Source organism: Ranitomeya imitator, chromosome 8 (assembly GCF_032444005.1).
Source record: "Ranitomeya imitator isolate aRanImi1 chromosome 8, aRanImi1.pri, whole genome shotgun sequence".
NCBI lineage: Eukaryota > Metazoa > Chordata > Amphibia > Anura > Dendrobatidae > Ranitomeya > Ranitomeya imitator.
Window position 1 is genome coordinate 151604398 of NC_091289.1, and position 23111 is coordinate 151627508.

At 42.9% G+C, this 23111-nt stretch overlaps 1 protein-coding gene across 1 annotated transcript in view; it reads right to left on the reverse strand.

Moving 5' to 3' along the window:
• Positions 1–7489: 7489 nt before the first annotated feature.
• HFM1 (helicase for meiosis 1) overlaps positions 7490–23111 on the reverse strand; it is a 126846-nt gene continuing 111224 nt past the window's right edge. Inside the window, exons 27-30 of the mRNA XM_069737624.1 lie at positions 20435–20563; positions 17798–17881; positions 12169–12287; positions 7490–7576 (exon numbers count right to left, since the gene is read on the reverse strand). Of these exons, the coding sequence (XP_069593725.1) occupies positions 7490–7576; positions 12169–12287; positions 17798–17881; positions 20435–20563 (419 nt within the window). The remainder of the gene's footprint in view (positions 7577–12168; positions 12288–17797; positions 17882–20434; positions 20564–23111) is intronic.

The following is a 23111-nucleotide window of genomic DNA, read 5'->3' on the forward strand; positions in this document are numbered from 1 at the left end:
TGACTATTTCGTCATCCACCCCTTCTGAGGTTCCAGAGTTCTTGTCTGATTACCGGGATGTATTTGATGAGCCCAAGTCCGATACCCTACCTCCACATAGGGATTGTGATTGTGCTATCGATTTGATTCCTGGTAGTTAATTCCCAAAAGGTCGACTGTTTAATTTATCTGTACCTGAGCACGCCGTTATGCGGAGTTATGTGAAGGAGTCTTTGGAGAAGGGGCATATTCGCCCGTCATCGTCGCCATTAGGAGCAGGGTTCTTTTTTGTAGCCAAGAAGGATGGTTCGCTGAGACCTTGTATAGATTACCGCCTTCTAAATAAGATCACGGTTAAATTTCAGTACCCCTTGCCGTTGTTATCTGATTTGTTTGCTCGGATTAAGGGGGCTAGTTGGTTCACCAAGATAGACCTTCGTGGTGCGTATAATCTTGTGCGTATTAAGCGAGGCGATGAATGGAAAAGTGCATTTAATATGCCCGAGGGCCATTTTGAGTATCTAGTAATGCCATTCGGACTTGCCAATGCTCCATCAGTGTTTTTCAGTCCTTTATGCATGACATCTTCCGAGAGTACCTGGATAAATTCCTGATTGTGTACTTGGATGACATTTTGATCTTCTCGGATGATTGGGAGTCTCATGTGAAGCAGGTCAGAACGGTGTTTCAGGTCCTGCGTGCTAATTCTTTGTTTGTGAAGGGATCAAAGTGTCTCTTTGGTGTTCAGAAGGTTTCATTTTTGGGGTTCATCTTTTCCCCTTCTACTATCGAGATGGACCCTGTTAAGGTCCAAGCCATCCATGATTGGACTCAGGCGACATCTCTGAAAAGTCTGCAAAAGTTCCTGGGCTTTGCTAATTTTTATCGTCACTTCATCTGCAATTTTTCTAGTATTGCTAAACCATTGACCGATTTGACCAAGAAGGGTGCTGATGTGGTCAATTGGTCTTCTGCTGCTGTGGAAGCTTTTCAAGAGTTGAAGCGTCGTTTTTCTTCTGCCCCTGTGTTGTGTCAACCTGATGTTTCGCTTCCATTCCAGGTCGAGGTTGATGCTTCTGAGATTGGAGCAGGGGCTGTTTTGTCGCAGAGAAGTTCTGATTGCTCGGTGATGAAACCATGCGCCTTCTTTTCCAGAAGTTTTCGCCTGCTGAGCGAAATTATGATGTGGGCAATCGAGAGTTGCTGGCCATGAAGTGGGCATTCGAGGAGTGGCGTCATTGGCTTGAAGGAGCTAAGCATCGCGTGGTGGTCTTGACTGATCATAAGAACTTGACTTATCTCGAGTCTGCCAAGCGGTTGAATCCTAGACAGGCTCGTTGGTCGCTGTTTTTTGCCCGTTTTGACTTTGTGATTTCGTACCTTCCGGGTTCTAAAAATGTGAAGGCGGATGCTCTGTCTAGGAGTTTTGTGCCCAACTCTCCGGGTTTATCTGAGCCGGCGGGTATCCTCAAAGAGGGGGTAATTTTGTCTGCCATCTCCCCTGATTTGCGGCGGGTGCTGCAAAAATTTCAGGCTAATAAACCTGATCGTTGCCCAGCGGAGAAACTGTTTGTCCCTGATAGGTGAACGAATAAAGTTATCTCTGAGGTTCATTGTTCGGTGTTGGCTGGTCATCCTGGAATCTTTGGTACAAGAGTGTTAGTGGCTAGATCCTTTTGGTGGCCATCTCTGTCGCGGGATGTGCGTTCTTTTGTGCAGTCCTGTGGGATTTGTGCTCGGGCTAAACCCTGCTGTTCTCATGCCAGTGGGTTGCTTTTACCCTTGCCGGTCCCGAAGAGGCCTTGGACACATATCTCTATGGATTTTATTTCGGATCTCCCCGTCTCTCAAAAGATGTCAGTCATTTGGGTGGTCTGTGATCGCTTCTCTAAGATGGTCCATTTGGTACCCTTGTCTAAATTACCTTCCTCCTCTGATTTGGTGCCATTGTTCTTCCAGCATGTGGTTCGTTTACATGGCATTCCAGAGAATATCGTTTCTGACAGAGGTTCCCAGTTTGTTTCGAGGTTTTGGCGAGTCTTTTGTGGTAGGATGGGTATTGACTTGTCTTTTTCCTCGGCTTTCCATCCTCAGACTAATGGCCAGACCGAACGAACCAATCAGACCTTGGAAACATATCTGAGATGCTTTGTTTCTGCTGATCAGGATGACTGGGTGTCCTTTTTGCCTTTGGCTGAGTTCGCCCTTAATAATCGGGCCAGCTCGGCTACCTTGGTTTCGCCGTTTTTCTGCAACTCTGGGTTCCATCCTCGTTTCTCTTCAGGGCAGGTTGAGTCTTCGGACTGTCCTGGTGTGGATACTGTGGTGGACAGGTTGCAGCAGATTTGGACTCATGTAGTGGACAATTTGACCTTGTCCCAGGAGAAGGCTCAACGTTTCGCTAATCGCAGACGATGTGTGGGTCCCCGACTTCGTGTTGGGGATTTGGTTTGGTTATCTTCTCGTCATATTCCTATGAATGTTTCCTCTCCTAAGTTTAAACCTCGTTTCATTGGTCCGTATAGGATTTCTGAGGTTCTTAATCCTGTGTCTTTTCGTCTGACCCTTCCAGATTCTTTTTCCATACATAACATATTCCATAGGTCATTGTTGCGGAGATACGTGGCACCTATGGTTCCATCTGTTGATCCTCCTGCCCCGGTTTTGGTGGAGGGGGAGTTGGAGTATATTGTGGAGAAGATTTTGGATTCTCGTGTTTCAAGACGGAAACTCCAGTATCTGGTTAAGTGGAAGGGTTATGCTCAGGAAGATAATTCCTGGGTTTTTGCCTCTGATGTCCATGCTCCCGATCTTGTTCGTGCCTTTCAAATGGCTCATCCTGGTCGTCCTGGGGGCTCTGGTGAGGGTTCGGTGACCCCTCCTCAAGGGGGGGTACTGTTGTGAATTCTGTGGCAGAGCTCCCTCCTGTGGTCACAAGTGGTACTTCGGCTGATTCTCTCTGTGAGCTTCCGTTGGTGGAGGAAAGTGGTACTGCGGCTTCTGAGTTTCCTTCCTCAGGTGATGTGGTGAAGTCGTTAGGTGCTGCTCTATTTAACTCCACCTAGTGCTTTGATCCTGGCCTCCAGTCAATGTTCTAGTATTGGACCTGTTTCCTCCTGGATCGTTCCTGTGGCCTGCTGCTCTGCATAGCTAAGTTCCGCTTTGCTATTTTGTTTGCTGTTTTTTCTGTCCAGCTTGTCTATTTGTTTTTTCCTGCTTGCTGGAAGCTCTGGGACGCAGAGGGTGTACCTCCGTGCCGTTAGTTCGGTACGGAGGGTCTTTTTGCCCCCTTTGCGTGGTTTTTGTAGGGTTTTGTGTTGACCGCAAAGTTACCTTTCCTATCCTCGCTCTGTTCAGAAAGTCGGGCCTCACTTTGCTAAATCTATTTCATCTCTACGTTTGTCTCTTCATCTTAACTCACAGTCATTATATGTGGGGGCTGCCTTTTCCTTTGGGGTATTTCTCTGAGGCAAGGTAGGCTTATTTTCTATCTTCAGGCTAGCTAGTTTCTCAGGCTGTACCGAGTTGCATAGGGAGCGTTAGGCGCAATCCACGGCTGCCTCTAATGTGGTTGGAGAGGATTAGGGATTGCGGTCAGCAGAGTTCCCACGTCTCAGAGCTCGTTCTATGTTTTTGGGTTATTGTCAGGTCACTGTATGTGCTCTGACCTCTATGTCCATTGTGGTACTGAATTACCTTATCATAACATCGCGCCCTCTGAACTGTGAACGTCACAGCAGAGGACCCGGGAGACGGAGCCGCACGCAGCGCTGGAACGGGGGACAGGTGAATATACTCACCCTCCTGGCGGTCCCTGCCTCTCCAGTGGAGATCGTGGTGTGCGTTCAGTGTTTACGCATACCGCGATCTCCTGGGAGAGTCACTCTGTGGGGGCCAGACTGCGCCGGCGCTTGCGCAGTCTATAGAGGCTTCGGACAGAGTGACGCTCCCAGCGTTATATTACAGATATATATATATATATATACTGCTCAAAAAAATAAAGGGAACAATAAAATCCCACATCCTAGATATCACTGAATGAAATGTTCCAGTTGCAAATCTTTATTCATTACATAGTGGAATGTGTTGAGAACAATAAAACCGAAAAATTATCAATGTAAATCATGACTAATATCCAACGGAGGTCTGGCGTTGGAATGATGCTCACAATCAAAGTGGAAAATGAAGTTGCAGACTGATCCAACTTCAGTGGAAATGCCTCAAGACAAGGAAATGATGCTCAGTAGTGCGTGTGGCCTCCATGTGCCTGTATGACCTCCCTACAATGCCTGGGCATGTTCCTGATGAGGCAGCGGATGGTCTCCTGAGGAATCTCCTCCCAGACCTGGACTAAAGCATCCGCCAACTCCTGGACAGTCTGTGGTGCAATGTGACGTTGGTGGATGGTGCAAGGCATGATGTCCCAGATGTGCTCAATCGGATTCAGGTCTGGAGAACAGGCGGCCCAGTCCATAGCTTTAACGCCTTCATCTTGCAGGAACTGCTGACACACTCCAGCCACATGAGGACTGGCATTGTCCTGCATCAGGAGGAACCCTGGGCCAACCGCACCAGCATATGGTCTCACAAGGGGTCTGAGGATCTCATCTCGGTACCTAATGGCAGTCAGACTACCTCTGGCGAGCACATGGAGGGTTGTGCGGCATTCCAAAGAAATGCCACCCCACACCATTACTGACCCTCTGCCAAACCGGTCATGCTGAAGGATGTTGCAGGCAGCAGATCGCTCTCTACGGCATCTCCAGACTCTGTCACATGTGTTCAGTGTGAACCTGCTTTCATCTGTGAAGAGCACAGGGTGCCAGTGGCGAATTTGCCAATCCTGGTGTTCTGTGGCAAATGCCAAGCGTCCTGCACGGTGTTGGGCTGTGAGCACAACCCCCATCTGTGGACATCTGGCACTCACACTATCCTCATGGAGTCGGTTTCCAACCGTTTGTGCAGACACATGCACATTTGTTGCCTGCTGGAGGTCATTTTACAGGGCTCTGGCAGTGGTCCTCCTGTTCCTCCTTGCACAAAGTCTGAGGTAGTAGTCCAGCTTCTGGGTTGTTGCCCTCCTACAGCCCCTTAAACATCTCCTGGTGTACTGGCCGGTCTCCTGGTAGCGCTTCCAGCCTCTGGACACTACACTGACAGACACAGCAAACCTTCTTGCCACAGCTTGTATTGATGTGCCATCCTGGATGAGCTGCACTACCTGAACCACTTGTGTGGGTTGTAGAGTCCGTCTCATGCTACCATGAGTGTGAAAGCACAACCAACATTCAAAAGTGACCAAAACATCAGCCAGAAAGCATTGGTACTGATGTGGCCTGTGGTCCCCACCTGCTGAACCACTCCTTTATTGAGGGTGTCTTGATAATTGCCAATAATTTCCAACTGTTGTCTACTCCATTTGCACAACAGCATGTGAAATTGATTGTCAAACAGTGTTGCTTCCTAAGTGAACAGTTTGATTTCACAGAAGTTTGATTCACTTGGAGTTATATTCTGTTGTTTAAGTGTTCCCTTTATTTTTTTGAGCAGTGTATATCAATGTAGTAAAATTCAGAAGAATGCTCAGAATAGCAAGGTGATAAACAGGGCTGTACATAGGAATCGTGGGGCCACATACCAGAAGTATTACTTGCCTCCTCCGTTAATATCAAGTAAAGGAGGCGGCGTCACAGCACATAAGCATAGTGACATAATGGTGTACCACCAATGTTTTACAGAAAAAAAAGAGTCACAATGTGGCAATTACAAAATAATTTTGCCCCTATTGAAGCCCATAGTTTTCTCACTTAATACATTACTCCTTTCATGGTCCCATAAAGTATGATGCCAACAAAAATGCCACAGTGAATTCTTCCACAGCACACTGTATGATGGCTCTCCACATAGAATAATCACACCCCACAGCCTTCCACCGAGTATGAGACCCACACACAGCACTCCACACAGTATAAAGGCACCCACACAGCCCTCCACACAGTATAATCACCCCCACACAACATAATGGCCACCACACAAAATAAAGGTCCACACACAGTATAATGGCACCAACACATTATAAATTACCCCAAAGCCTTCATCAAATAATGAGACCCCCACACAGCCCTCCACCTTGTATAATAACCCCACAGCCTTCCACACAATATGTTCCCCTTCCACACAGCCCTCCACACCCCTATACAGCCCGCCAATATAATGGTCCCCAAACAGTATAATGGCCCCCACAGTCTTCCACACGGTATGAGATCCCCCAGCTTTTTGCACAGTATGAGACCCCCACACAGCATAATGGTCTCCGCTCAATATAAAGTGGAACACAGTATAATGGCTATAACATTACAGCTTTATAGGAAGAGTTGTAATTAAAAGGAATCTGTCAGCCTAAACTAACAGTATAAGCTAATCACATAGCCTTGTAGCTGACTTAGCCACAGAACGATCACACCTTTTAGTTTTCTAATCACTGCATATATTCTTCAGAAATAGAAATTTAATCAAATAAGCAACTTGGGGTGCTCAGTGCACCCACAGTGTGGCCAGGAGGCTCATTACATTATTCCACCCACTGATTTTGTATGATTCTGCCTCTCTCACTGGTAAATGAAAACTCAAGCAAGTCAGAATAGTGAATGACCAATAAAGGGATGCAGAGCATGCAAAAGCAGTAGACAGAAAACGGTGCTCTGAGCCTCTTGGCCACACCAAGGGTACTCCGAGGACCCTAAGCAGCATGTTTGCTTTAACTTCAGTTTATGTAGAATGGAAACCACGATTAGAACATTAAAAGTGTGACTCTTATAGGGGTTCTATCCTCTACAAGGCTGTGTGTTTAGTTTTTATTATCAATTTGGGGTGACAGATTTCCTTTAAAGGGAATCTGTCATCAGGATTTGCTACCTTATCTGAGAGCAGCATGATGTAGGGGCAAATATCATAATTCCAAAGATATATCACTTACTAGGCTGCTTGCTTCAGTTTAAAAAAAAAAATCACAGTTTTCACTACTGCAAATCTACGTATTTTCTGAATACTGAGCTGCATATCCCCGCCCACACCACTTACTGGCAGCTTTCTGTGTACACTGTGCATAGGCAGAAAGTTGCTAATCAGTGGTGAGGACAGGGTCATACAGATCTCATGAATATGAAGTGCTACTACACCAGGTTTACTAGTCCCAGTGACAGATTCCCTTTAAAATGTCAAAAATTCTAATTGGTAATGAGGTGAGGCCATTGGATGAATTTCAAGGAGTTGTACAGATAAACGAATCTATGTTTGAGATTTCTGGATTAAAGCTAAGAATTTGTATGAGAAAGAAAAAAAGGTGACGGAGGCTGGAGTAAGGCTTGATCACTGATCAAGAATGCCAGTGGAAATGTGATGGTGTATATCAGCCTTGGATATGACAATGTATGAAATGCAGTCTCAAAGGAATAATAAAGCTGCAAATTGACCACTCAATCATTCATAGAAGTTTAGATATAATTTGCTATCACCGTGAAAACTCTGTCATAGAAGCTTTAGGGATGAAGACAAACTTTTCCAAATTTATATTTTTTGGCTCATTTTGCATCATCATCTAGGAAATAAAACGATTTGTATTATAGAAAAAACACACCAAGTATATAAACACTTTTGGGAACTAAATATGTAAAACAACAATTTCAAAATAGCTTGAGCTCTAAAGTGTACCATCCATTTTATCAATAGTAGCAAAATACACAAATATCTTTCAACAGTTTGCTATATTTTTTATAAGGTTGGTTGGTGTCCTTTTGTGGTAGTATGGAGTACAGATGAACGGTTCAATTCCTGGGGTTGTCTCAAAAACTATTAATTAACAGATCGTGGAATAATTAAAGTACCAAAATAAGTGGATGTGTTAAGATAGTGCATAGCAGGGGAACCTTTTTTATTTGTGGTGTCCAATCAGGCAGAAGTGCTTTGGGTCGATGGTAACCACATTCTACAGCTACTGGCCAGTGGAGTAATCATACAAGTCACTTATAATAAGTGAGTGTACATCACTTATAATAATTGCGTATGCATACAAAAGATAGCAGGAGCTTGCAGGAGCTGCTTCCTGAGGTAACATATTTCCCTGCCTGTTTTATCACAGGAGCAGTGTTTCTGTCACTAAACTTCTGAGCTCATCATAAATCAAGTCAGTGACATATGAGCTCAGCAGCCTTTGAAGTTCTACCTCATTCACTTGATTTATGATGAGCTCAGAAGGCTGGTGATGAGCAAAGACACTTGCTCATGTCATAAAATGGCCAGGGAAAAGTATTACCTCAGAAAGCAGCAGCTATGATCTCCTTCTATGTCTGATCTGTATACTCAATTATCATAACTGACTTATGCTTCCTACCCTGGCCAAGAGCTGGATAATCTACCAACCATGAACTGGAGCATCCTTGTATTGTCAGACACAGCGAATAAGACAGTACATAGCAGGGCCATATTTATAAGATGAGTTCAGCACGTTTTTTAATATATATCGAATTGTGGGAGCTGTTAATTAAAATGTCTTTTGTTTGTGGGATATCCCCTTTAAGGTACTGTCACACTAGACGATATCGCTAGCGATCCGTGACGTTGCAGCGTCCTCGCTAGCGATATCGTCCAGTGTGACAGGCAGCAGCGATCAGGCCCCTGCTGGGAGATCGCTGGTCGGGGAAGAAAGTCCAGAACTTTATTTGGTCGCTGGACTCCCCGTAGACATCGCTGAATCGGCGTGTGTGACACCGATTCAGCGATGTCTTCGCTGGTAACCAGGGTAAACATCGGGTAACTAAGCGCAGGGCCGCGCTTAGTAACCCGATGTTTACCCTGGTTACCATCCTAAAAGTAAAAAAACAAACACTACATACTTACCTACCGCTGTCTGTCCTCCAGCGCTGTGCTCTGCTCTCCTCCTGCTCTCGCTGTGAGCGTCGGTCAGCCGGAAAGCAGAGCGGTGACGTCACCGCTCTGCTTTCTGGCTGCCCGGCGCTCACAGCCAGACCAGAGAAGCGGAGCGCCGAGGACAGACAGCGGAAGGTAAGTATGTAGCGTTTGTTTTTTTACTTTTTAGGATGGTAACCAGGGTAAACATCGGGTTACTAAGCGCGGCCCTGCGCTTAGTTACCCGATGTTTACCCTGGTTACCGGGGACCTCGGGATCGTTGGTCGCTGGAGAGCTGTCTGTGTGACAGCTCTCCAGCGACCAAACAGCGACGCTGCAGCGATCCGGATCGTTGTCGGTATCGCTGCAGCGTCGCTATGTGTGACGGTACCTTTAGGACAGTAAACCTCTCAGATGTTCTCCACTTCTGGATTTTCTTATCTTATTGTAAAGATAAGCTTATGTACAAGTCTAAAAAGTTAATTTATTTCAGTTCTTCAATACAAAAAGTGAAACTCATATTATATACATTCATTACAAACAGAGTGATCTATTTCAAGTGATTATTTCTGTTAATGTTGATGATTATGGCTTACAGCCAATGAAAACCCAAAAGTCATTATCTCAGTAAATTAGAATACTTTATAACACCAGCTTGAAAAATGATTTTAAAATCCGAAATGTTGGCCTACTGAAATGTATGTTCAGTAAATACACTCAACACTTGGTCGGGGCTCCTTTTGCATCAATTACTGCATAAATGTGGTATGTCATGGAGGCGATCAGCCTGTGGCACTGCTGAGGTGTTATGGAAGCCCAGGTTACTTTAATAGCAGCCTTCAGCTTGTCTTCATTGTTGGGTCTGGTGTCTCATCTTCCTCTGGACAATATCCCATAGATTCTCTATGGGGTTAAGGTCAGGCGAGTTTGTTGGCCAATCAAGCACAGTGATACTGTTGTTTGTAAATCAGGTATTGGTACTTTTGGCAGTGTGGACAGGTGCCAATTCCTGCTGGAGAATGACATTTACATCTCCAAAAAGCTTGTCGGCAGAGGGAAGCATGAAGTGCTCTAAAATTTCCTGGTAGACGGCTGCGCTGACTTTGGTCTGCACTCACTTTGGACCTACCCTGGCAGATGACATGGCTCCCTAAACCATCACTGATTGTGGAAACTTCACACTAGACCTCAAGCAGCTTGGATTGTGGCCTCTCCGCTCTTCCTCCAGACTCTGGGACCTTGATTTCCAAATGAAATGCAAAATTTACTTTCATCTGAAAGCAACTCCTTGGACCACTGAGCCACAGTCCAGTTCTTTTTCTCCTTGGTCCAGGTAAGACACTTCTGGCGTTGTCTATTGGTCATGAGTGGCTTGACACAAGGAATCTGACACTTGTAGACCGTGGCCTGGTTACGTGTGTGTGGTGGCTCTTGAAGCAATGACTCCAGCAGCAGTCCACTCCTTGTGAATCTCCCCATAATTTTTGAATGGCCTTTTCTTAACTATCCTTTCAAGGCTGCGGTTATCCCAGTTGCTTGTGTACCTTTTTCTACCACACTTTTTACTTCCACTCAACTTTCCATTAATATGCTTGATACAGCACTCTGTGAACAGCCAGCTTCTTTAGCAATAATCTTTTGTGGCTTACCTTCCTTGTGGAGTGTGTCAGTGACTGCCTTCTGGACATCTGTCAAGTCAGCAGTCTTCCCCATGATTGTGGAGCCTACTGAAACAGACTAAGGGACCTTTGTAAACACTCAGGAAGCCTTTGCAGTTGTTTCTGTTAATTATTCTAATTTAGTGAGATAATGACTTTTGGGTTTTCATTGGCTGTAAGCCATAATCCTCAACATTAACAGAAATAAACACTTGAAATATCTCACTGTTTGTAATGTCTCTACATACACTTTTTGTATTGAAGAACTGAAATAAATTAACTTTTTGATTATATTCTAATTTTGTGAGAAGAACCTGTTGTACATGTAAATATAATATTAGACATTACAGAGTAACACAAAATACTACAATGGAACAAGAGGAGTAAGAGACCTTTTGTAAGAGCTTACAACCTATAACAGCACAGCTCTGTACACTGTCTAGTTATTCATTAGAATAGGAACTCATCTGCACTACCACTAAGTGTAGACACTTATGCCATTCTGCTCCATACACTGTGTACTTCCAGCTCCTGAAGGTGGGTAACTATTAATCAGTGGGGTGTTGGGTGTCAGCCCCCACTAATCTCATATTGATCACTTGTCCAAAGGATAGGTGATCAACATCATAGTAATGAAAAACTCTTTTACATGATGTTGTTCATTTATTGCACAGGTTATGATTGTGGGGACGCATAATACGTGCATACAATATATTGTCTTAATTTAAAGAGTTTGTTTTTTTATTCTAAATTTTAGCATTATTTATTTATTCATTTTACTCTGCTTATTTCTTTTTAAATTAAATACATACAGACATATGTATGGCATGTTCTGCACATTAATGTGCACACCCAGGTACGCACTAACAATTGGCAATATGGTCATACAGCCCCTCTGCGACTGTGTATCCGGCTGTTGCTCTTGCGCGGGCATGGCGAACACATTGATTTTCGCAGGTACCCTGGCATGCAATATCATTGTTTCAGTAGTTGACTACAGCCCTCCCCCTGATAACGATGGGGCTCCCCACAATCTAGAATAATAGCTTACCCCTTAAAAGAAGGTAGATTGGTTATCAGAGACAGATCACATAATGTACTAAGCGGTGCTCTTGCTTTGCTTTAGAAGTAGCATATGTGTCCGTAATAAAAATCTAGGTCGTTACGTGTATCATAAGATCATGTCCCGATGGAAATATCTGGACTTACTGTTGTTAAAGCATTTATTATATGGAGCTTTGCCATATTTTCAAAATAGTATGATAATGCAGCTTTAGTCTTTGTTCTAGATCACCATTCTTTCATCATTCAGTGAAATTGAGTTCACAGGCATGAATTAAAGGAAACAATTACTGCTCTGCTGAAAAATACTGAGCACGGAGACCTAATGTGAGAGACGTCTCTACCTCATAAACATCAGATACCCGACTCATGCTGTTGTGGATGCCACAGTGGGGGTCTGCTCTTCCACATGGCACGCTAGCTGCTCTCTCTGCATGACGTTAGTTTAACTATCCCAGCTAATGTAAGATTCATTAAGTAATCCATGTGCTGATGTCGCAAAAGCCATTTTATGTAATGACATGTTCTTTGAATTTTCCCGTCTTGCCTTTTTGATCATGTTACCTTTAGTCTCTTTACTGGTGGAGCTGATGAAACTGAATTTCGACTCCTTAGATCACTTAGATATGAAGAGAAGTCTGAATTAGTTTTACTGTCAGCCTTATAGGAAACTCCAGTTTTACCTGTTATTTGTAAATAAACAGATTATATTTTAATGTGTAAATGCCAGTCTGTCTCAGTTTGTAACCAGAATATCGAAGATGGGGAAAATAAACACCGTGCATCTCTATTTCTTATAATAATAATAATAATAATAATGTGACTTATTCCTTTACAGATCTCAGTATTGTCTCTGTCTTACAAACCACACTTGGAGGAAAAAAAGAAAACATTGCGGATATACAGTATTGTCAGAAAAATAACATCACCTTATTTAGAATTCTGATAAAAAAGCAACACTTCACTGAATAAGTCAATGAGTAGTGGTACAAATTAATTAGGTTTGGCCTCATGAATGCTGAGTAGTTCAAACAAAAAGTAGGGCATAGAGGCCCATTTAGAAGAGCCAATAATCAGTAATGGGCATTCAACAGAACACATGTTCACCAATTACTGGCTTGTGTAAACATGCTGGCTATCACCCCAACACACGGCCATAAAGCTCATTCACTGTGTAACTGGATCATTCATGACACACAAAATGTTTAATTATTGGCATCACATTGTCCTGTGTAGCCAGGTGATGTGCTGCCAATAACGATGATATTTTGTGAACACGGATGATCGCATTAAGGACCGACAATATTAACCAACACTCTGTGTACACAGAATTCTGGTCGGCCTGTGTAAACAGACCATTACATGATCACCGATCAGATTGTATATAGTTAGCTGGCAGGTGCAAATGCGCATTTAGGCTTCTTTCACACTAGCGTCGGAATCTCCCCGTCGCAATGCGTCGGGGAGAGATTCCGACGCTAGCGTTTAACGCTTTGCACAATGGGTGCAGCGGATGCATTTTTCCGGCGCATCCGCTGCCCCATTGTGAGGTGCGGGGAGGTGGGGGCGGAGTTCCGGCCGCGCATGCGCGGTCGGAAAAAGCGGTCCGTCGGGAGAAAAAAACGTTACATGTAGGGTTTTTTTTTCCCGACGGTCCGCCAAAGCACGACGCATCCATCGCAAGACGGATGCGAAGTGTGCAAATCCGTCGCAAATGCGTCGCCAATAGAAGTCTATGGGGAAAAAACGCATCCTGCAAGCACTTTTGCAGGATGCGTTTTTTCTGCAAAACGACGCATTGTGACGGATTTACAAAAAACGCTAGTGTGAAAGTACCCTAAGAGTGTAACAACCAACCAGAATCCAGTTTTATTTGCTTTTACTTTTGGATGGATCACTTTAGGCTACTGGTAAGAATATTATTTCTATAAAGAAAACTGTGGAAAGGAGTGCACTCAGTGAAACAAACATATTGCACTTGTGTACTGTTCAATGGCTAAGAATGAACACAAAAGTGAAAAGTTAATCACAGTAAAACTCCCCTAATCCTCAGACATGACATCCTGGACTGTAGAGCTTTACCATTTACTGGTGTATTTGATGGTCAGTAAGATTGTTGTGATTCTGGTGAATTATTTTAAAAAAATCAGCTGATGGAATTTACATCTAATTCATTATGCACTGTCTTTCTTCCTTAACAAATCCTTTAGCTGCAAAACCAAGTTTTTCAGCTTTTCCCCAAATTATGAATTTTGTATTTTGGACCTATCAAGCTCTTGAGCGGTGATTCATTTGTGATAGCATTGTGGCTCTAATAAGACCCATTGAAAGCAAGCATGCACTGTTTGCAAAAAGAACATGTTCCTTTTGGCTACCTGACTAACAGGCCAATTTTTATTCATTGTGTATGGTGGCAAACATGTTGATTTTGGCGGAATTGGACAACCACCTAAAGTTTATGGGGATCTTCTGACCTTCCTGCAACAGATGATTTCAGGGGAAAGAAAACCCAGCTGTTAAAATTTCAACAGCTGATCCTTTCGTTTGACAGTGAGAGTTGATCCTTTCGGCAGCTCTCTCATAGAGAACATAGTAGTGCTCAGCCCAAGTCGAGAATTTCTGTGTATGGCGGGGTTAGAAGTGAAACTTTCGTTTCGCCGACAGCTTTCTGATGTGCATGGAGGCCTTAAGAGAAATTACTTGAAAGACTTCACTTTGAAAGGATTTTTATTTATGCATCAAAATAGATTTGAAAAAACAAGCACCTATCAAGAATATAGCAGGTTTTAAAGGGAACTTCCCCTGTATTGATTTAGATTACGGCTGTAAATCATTATGGCGGTGATTTGAGAAGTTTAGGGAAACTGACGGGTTCTTTTTAATGCTGGAAAGATATGCATTTATTTGTAGTGGTGACCATAGCTTTGTTTGCTTTCGAAAATGCTCCAATTTCTTCCTCCTGTTTCCACTGACTACTCACAGATACTTCTTTACAAGAACTATAAGGCGGATGAACAAATGTCTTCAGATCATTATAAAAAAATACAATTAATGTGTTTGTACAGGACAATCATTGGAAAACTTTGCTTAATCTAAAAAGAGTTTTACAATGATAATCTCCCTGTATATAAGGCCATTAACCCCTTCATGACCTTGGGATTTTTCGTTTTTCCGTGTTCGTTTTTCACTCCCCTCCTTCCCAGAGCCATAACTTTTTTATTTTTCCGTCAATATGGCCATGTGAGGGCTTATTTTTTGCGGGACGAGTTGTACTTTTGAACGACATCATTGGTTTTAGCATGTCGTGTACTAGAAAACGGGAAAAAAATTCCAAGTGCGGTGAAATTGCAAAAAAAGTGCAATCCCACACTTGTTTTTTGTTTGGGTTTTTTGCTAGGTTCACTAAATGCAAAAATGACCTGCCATTATGATTCTCCAGGTCAGTACGAGTTCATAGACACCTAACATGACTAGGTTATTTTTTATCTAAGTGGTGAAAAAAAATTCCAAACTTTGCTTAAAAAAAAAAAAAAATTGCGCCATTTTCCGATACCCGTAGCGTCTCCATTTTTCGTGATCTGGGGTCGGTTGAGGGCTTATATTTTGCGGGCCAAGATGACGTTTTTAATGATAGCATTTCAGTGCAGATACGTTCTTTTGATCGCCCGTTATTGCATTTTAATGCAATGTCGCGGCGACCAAAAAAACGTAATTCTGGCGTTTTGAATTTTTTTCCCGCTACGCTGTTTAGCGATCAGGTTAATGCTTTTTTTTAGTTGATAGATCAGGCGATTCTGAGCGCGGCGATACCAAATATGCGTAGATTTTATATATTTTTTATTGATTTATTTTGATTGGGGCGAAAGGGGGGTGATTTAAACTTTTATATTTTTTTTATTTTTTTAACATTTTTTTCAACTTTTTTTTTTACTTTTGCCATGCTTCAATAGCCTCCATGGGAGGCTAGAAGCAGGCACAACGCGATCGCCTCTGCTACATAGCAGCGATCTGCTGATCGCTGCTATGTAGCAGAAATAGAGGTGTGCTGTAAGCGCCACCCACCGGCGATCAGTAACCATAGAGGTCTCAAGGACCTCTATGGTTACAATGGAGACGCATCGCCAACCCCCGATCATGTGACGGGGGGTCGGCGATGACGTCATTTCCGGCCGCCCGGCCGGATGCGGTAGTTAAATGCCGCTGTCTGCGTTTGACAGCGGCATTTAACTAGTTAATAGGTGCGGGCAGATCGCGATTCTGCCCGCGCCTATTACGGGCACATGTCAGCTGTTCAAAACAGCTGACATGTCCCGGCTTTGATGCGGGCTCACCGTGGAGCCCTGCATCAAAGCAGGGGATCTGACCTCGGACGTACTATCCCGTCCGAGGTCAGATAGGGGTTAAAGGGAACCTGTCACCCCAAAAATCGAAGGTGAGCTAAGCCCACCGGCATCAGGGGCTTATCTACAGCATTCTTGAATGCTGTAGATAAGCCCCCGATGTATCCTGAAAGATGAGAAAAAGAGGTTAGATTATACTCACGTGTCGCGGTCCGGTCCGGGGCCTCCCATCCTCTTACGATGACGTTCTCTTCTTGTCTTCACGCTGCGGCTCCGGTGCAGGCGTACTTTGTCTGCCCTGTTGAGGGCAGAGCAAAGTACTGCATTGCGCAGGCTGTTGTGAATTCTGTGGCAGAGCTCCCTCCTGTGGTCACAAGTGGTACTTCGGCTGATTCTCTCTGTGAGCTTCCGTTGGTGGAGGAAAGTGGTACTGCGGCTTCTGAGTTTCCTTCCTCAGGTGATGTGGTGAAGTCGTTAGGTGCTGCTCTATTTAACTCCACCTAGTGCTTTGATCCTGGCCTCCAGTCAATGTTCTAGTACTGGACCTGTTTCCTCCTGGATCGTTCCTGTGGCCTGCTGCTCTGCATAGCTAAGTTCCGCTTTGCTATTTTGTTTGCTGTTTTTTTCTGTCCAGCTTGTCTATTTGTTTTTTCTTGCTTGCTGGAAGCTCTGGGACGCAGAGGGTGTACCTCCGTGCCGTTAGTTCGGTATGGAGGGTCTTTTTGCCCCCTTTGCGTGGTTTTTGTAGGGTTTTGTGTTGACCGCAAAGTTACCTTTCCTATCCTCGCTCTGTTCAGAAAGTCGGGCCTCACTTTGCTAAATCTATTTCATCTCTACGTTTGTCTTTTCATCTTAACTCACAGTCATTATATGTGGGGGCTGCCTTTTCCTTTGGGGTATTTCTCTGAGGCAAGGTAGGCTTATTTTCTATCTTCAGGCTAGTTAGTTTCTCAGGCTGTGCCGAGTTGCATAGGGAGCGTTAGGTGCAATCCACGGCTGCCTCTAGTGTGGTTGGAGAGGATTAGGGATTGCGGTCAGCAGAGTTCCCACGTCTCAGAACTCGTTCTATGTTTTTGGGTTATTGTCAGGTCACTGTATGTGCTCCGACCTCTATGTCCATTGTGGTACTGAATTACCTTATCATAACAGCAGGCGCTGGGCCTCTCTGACCTTTCTGGGCGCTTGCGCACTGCAGTACTTCGCTCTGCCCTCAACAGGGCAGACAAACTACGCCTGCGCCGGAGCCGCAGCGTGAAGACAAGAAGAGGACGTCATCGTAAGAAGATGGGAGGCCCCGGACTGGACCGCAGCGGGAACGCCCCTGGGTGAGTATAATATAACCGCTTTCTCTCATCTTTCAGGATACATCGGAGGCTTATCTACAGCTCACCTTCAATTTTGGGGGTGACAGGTTCCCTTTAAGAAAGATCTGTGGAATCAACCTGCAAGAATGTATAAAATATGTCCTCACTGTAGATATTGCACCCAATAGGTTAGTCTTACTAGGACATCAAAATATATGAGAGCAGATATAGGCCCAATTCATGAAAGCAATTATGCCAAAATTCTGGCATAAATCGCTTTCAAAAGTTGCACAATTTTTGCAAAATATTTAGTTTCACCCAGCTCTGCCAAAATGGATGGCTGACTGGACTAAAATTTGTTTTGCGAGGCGCACGGAGGCACAAATCACTTGTCAGACACTCCTGATTCATTAAGAGGTGTCCCATCATCGGAGCTGGTGTCAACATCACTGGGCTTGTTTAATCAGAGTCAAAATGCCTATAAAATGACCCACAACTTCAAAATCGGTACTATAAAAAGAAATCAGCTAGGTGTGATCAGAAACTTACAACATTCATGCCCACAAGCTTCCTTGTTTTTGCAGTGATGGTTGCATTCCCTCATTCCTGTTCTTATCAATGTCTGCACGCTTCCTACTTACAGGGAGTAAAATGAACAACATAAATTATTCTTTCAGATAATGAAATATATAGACAATTATATGTAGACAGTTGTATGGTCAGAATTTCAACATTTTCTGTATCCATAAAGGATATATATATATATATATATATATATATATATATATACACACACACATGCTAATCATTTTTAAAGGCAAGAATGCAAAATTTGTCAGACAGCATCGTACTCAAAGGAGTAAGGCTAGGTTCACATTCCATCAATGGCAATGCACTTACGGCATCCATTACACAGCGGCACTAATGCTATGTAACGGATGCTTCAGCGCACCCATTGACTGCCATTATGTAGCGCATCGCTAACGCATGTCATAATCGGCATGCGTTAGCGATGTGCCGTCATTCTGTGACGGACCCTCGGACGCGGTCTGCAGCATTTCCAGGTCCGTCACCGCTAGCGTAGGTGGAGCATCTGCGCTATCGCAATCGCATAATGCGATCTTTAAAAGGCACTTGCGTTGGTGCAGTCCGTTTAACGCATGCATTGAACGGACTGCACCAATGCAATGTGAACCCTGCCTAACAGGCTGAAAAGAAATAATAAAGCCATTTGTGAACATCAGATAGTTCTTGCTAACATTCAAGTTTGTAACAGAACAAACTAACAGTCCCCTGAGGGCAGCTATAATGGGGTGAAAAGAGTATTGGGCATATTAAGTTTTAACATGCCCCTTCCTTTATTTTGTTGGGAAATATGCCCCCTTCAGAGGTCTGGCGGCAGCGTGTCTACCTGTAATTCTGCATGCACACCCAATTTTTTATGTCACGTGAGACAGATGTCACTGAATTTCCAGTAGGAAACCTAAATATATTAATCCCTTAATGACCGCCAATACGTCTTTTTACGGACCTGATATATAAGAGAATAGCATCCCCATACATGTGACATTCCAGCAGCTGTCGACTGTACACTATAGCTGACAGCTTGCTGCATTAGCCATGATCCGTATTGGCACCGTCCATAGGTTACCCTTAGATGCTGCTGTCATTATTGACTATATCATATAAATGGTTAAAAGAGTGTGGGGGCTCCCTCTTTATCCCCATTGGCACCCTGAGATCATGATTGTGTGGTCCTGATGTTTGTCATGGCAGTTCACGGCCAAGTAGTGACCTTAGATTCTGCTGGCTACAGTGACCTGTTCAGAAGTTAGCGACATTTAGGTGGTAAAATACATTTGTGTTCATTCCTGAAAAGCACCTAAGGGTAAATAAACTACCTGACAGCAGTTTTCAATATGTCAGGGGGCGCTGTTTTTAAAATGGTATCGCTTTTGGGGGTTTTCCAATATATAGGAAAAAATCAAAAATTGTCATCTCTGACACATGGTAAGGTTTTTAATATTATACAGCGTGGGACTGTCCTGATCAGGGTCATCTTGTTGACGGTGGGATGGCTGTTATGCTATTTTTGATCAAAAGCAGTATTACTAAGAACCCTGTGCTATTTAAATGCACTTTTGCTTTTTACTTATTTAGTTATAGCAGGGTTTTTGCTCACTTTGTTTCTTGTAGGTTTTGTATGCTTTATTGCCAATGTGAACATATGTTTATGTGCTGCGTGTATACCAACTTAAACCAAGCTCAATTTTTGCTGCCAATATTGCAGGTTTTTAGCCCAGGAGAGTCACCATGTTAGGCATGGGATCCCAAAAAGGGGGTATGCCTTGTTGCTAGCTATTGCTCTCATACAATTTGTCAAAATTGTGCGCGAAGTACCTTCATTTTTTAGCATGTTTTCTACAGCAGTAACGCAGTTCGAATTTCATACATTCTATGTTTACATATTATAGCATTTCAGAGTGCAGTTTTAATTTGTTAATAACCCATGTAGGGGCATTGCCCTACAGAATGTAGCAGATAATTGTCATAAGCGGATAATCGCTTTAAACAGTATACTGTATGTTACCATTATTTTAAAATAATATTTGGTTGTATATTTGATATTTTCATGAGATAATTTAGCTAATTAAAGATTCTTACTATATTTATTTTTTTAATGTATTTTTCTTAAAGAAATGAGACTAAGGTGTTTTTGTATCTGTGAATGAGTAGAAAAACTGGAACTTCAATGATGGCTTTGACCAATCACATTCACGGCAGCACTGAAGTAAATGTGAGATCACACGAAAGACCAGTCAGCTATCAGCTAGTAGAGAAAGCTGCTTAATTATTTATTCTAGAAGGGAAGAGACTATAATGAATATTTATGAGCAAACCTTTATATGCATACAGTTGTTGCAAGTCAGAAGGAACAGAACAACCATTTAATTGTGTAAATTCTACGTATTTATTGTTTTGAGCGCTGAAAATTTTCACTGAGATAAGAATATGGTCTTTGTTGCTACCAAACACAGTCATTGGTGACATTATTTATTTTGGTTTGCTTATATAGCGCTATCATATTCCGCAGCGCTTTACAGGCATCATCAAATTCCGTATCTGTATGTCTTTGGAGTGTGGGAGGAAACCCATGCAAACATGGGGAGAACATACAAAATATACCTAAGTTAGACCTTGTGTTACATTCATTTGAGAACGTATCTTCCGATTTCCACTTTGCTCCAATCTCCGTTCTTGAACTCTGTTGCATGGCATAAAGAACGCTGAAGTTTTTCTGAATGTCAAACCCAACTTTTCAGGACATAAGAATACAACAGTTTTTATTAGTAAAGTGAATGAAGACTCTCTATACATTTGCCTATCATATTTAAAAACAATTAAACCCATAAGGATCAGGCCTAATCTGAGCTTAAAGACCCAACATTTTTTTTTTCATTTTATTGATGTCTGTCACATTCCAGAAGCCATCATTTTTTTAAGTTTTCAATTACGTAGGTCCTTTGTTTTTCATAATGAAGTGTATGGCATCATTATATCATTATTTCTTAACTATTATTAACTCTTTACGGGGCAAACAGAAAATAATTATTCTGTAGTTTTTTGACCATTTAAATTTTGTGCTTTTCAGATGCTTCAAAATGATATCCTGGAGTATCTCACTACAAATAACCTCATAACCCAGTTCCAACAGGATTTTGAAAGGGATAAGGTCTGTCTAACATAAGCTTCTATGGGGAGGTAAGTTCTAGAATGGATCAGGGTAAAACTGTGAATGTCCTGTATTTGGACTAAAGAAGAAGAAGACAGTCTCACATAAACGGTTCATATAGAAAATGAGAACAATGGAAAAATATGTGTAATTGGGCTAAGAGCTCACTCACTGATAAGAAACAAAGGGTCACAGTAAACAGCGGGCTAACACAGGTGTCAGTATTGGGTCCTCTTCTTTTTACTATATTAATGCCCTTGTAGAGGGCATACAGAGTAAAATTTAAAAAATTGCAGATGATACTAAACTTTGCAAGGTAATCAACACAGAGGAAGAAAACTTTATATTTCATAATAATTTATGTAAGCAGAAGGCTCAGGCTAATAAATGACAATTAAAGTTTAATGTAGATAAATGTAAGGTCATGTACTTAGGTGGAGGAAATAAAATGTACAATTATGTACTGAATGGTAAAAATATGGATAAAACAGTCACTGAAAAAGACGGGTATATTGGTGAATCGCAAATTAAACTTTAGCAAATAGTGCTAGACAGCTGTTGCCAAGGCAAATAAAATCATGGGATGCATTAAGAGAGACATAGATGTTCAACATACTTTGTCTCTACACATGTCGCATTGGCAACACAAGAAAAACTGTGGAATGTAGAACCAAGAAAGGGTATCAAATTTGGGGTCATTCACTTTGAAAACACAAAGACTTAGGTGCTTATAATAGCCACTATTTGGAACTTGGAACTTTATTGTGTGCTGCTTTATTCAGATCAGCGTATAAAGAAAATTGTACATTGCTAGATAATAGGGTACAATAATACGGCCAGAGTAAATAAACTGGATACAAAAGTCAAACGGTGCAAACAATTTGAAGCTAATAAATAGCAGATCCATTGACAGTATATGTATGAGACACTGTCTGTATGATCTCAGCCAGGTATGTTTGACTCTGAAACACTGCAGTGTTTCAGACAAAAATATATTTTAAAAGACACCAGGGACTGAGCCACAGAGGAGACTAGTTAGACAGGTGGGTCCTCGGTGGCATCTCCCTGTTCACTGCCCTGGATTTACAAGTCTCTGCCTACGTACGTATATAGGCAGAGACCTGTCAATTCAGGGCAGCGAGCTGGAGAAGGTGCTAGGGAACAGTTTGTCAGACTAGTCTAGCTTTTAAAAAAACGTATTTTGAAGACTATAAGACCCACTTTTTTCTCAAAAAATTTTGGGACGAAAGAATGGGTGCGTCTTAAAGTCTGGATGTACCTTATAGTCCGGCTGTGAGGGGGGAAGCGGCAGCGGTGGAGTAGCGGGTCACAGGAGGCAGGAGCCGGCAGCAGTGGCTACCACATTTGCCCACTATTAGAGAAAATTAATATTCACTGATCCCCATGCCCATAGTCCCTCCCAGCTCTATGCACTGAAGCTGGTGCCGCCAGCTTCCTGCATTGAGAAAAATGAATATTTACTACTCCCCTCTCCCATAGCCCTGGGTGTGGGGAGCAGTGAATATTCCGGCAGCTGATGTCAACGTGTGTGGGCACATGGCAGTGACATTATGTGGTGTTTACACGCTGAAGTCAGCTGCCGGCATCAAAACAGGAAGCTGCGCTGCGAGGGAGCAAAGGGAAAGTTAGTAGAATAGTTTATTTTTTCTGTGTGCGGTGTGATGTGGACCATGTATACTAGGATGGGGAGCCATGTATACCAGGATGAGGAGCCATATATATCATGATGGAGAACCATGTATACCAGGATGGGGAGCCATGTATACCAGGATGAGGAGCCATATAATTCATGATGGAGAACCATGTATACCAGGATGGAGAGTCATGTATACCATGATGGGGAGTCATGTATACCAGGATGGGGAGCCATGTATACCAGGTTGGGAAGCCATGCATACCAGGAAGGGGGTAGCATGCACCAGAATGGGGATCATATATACCTGGATGGGGACATATATATCAGGATGGGGATCATATATACTCAATTTTATTGTCATATCAAAGTTTTGATGTAGGTACTGGCATGAATAACAGTCAAATGTCACACTTTGAGCAAAAAATGTGGCACAAACGCAATGATAAATGTCTTTAAAGTCTCATAGCTTTTAG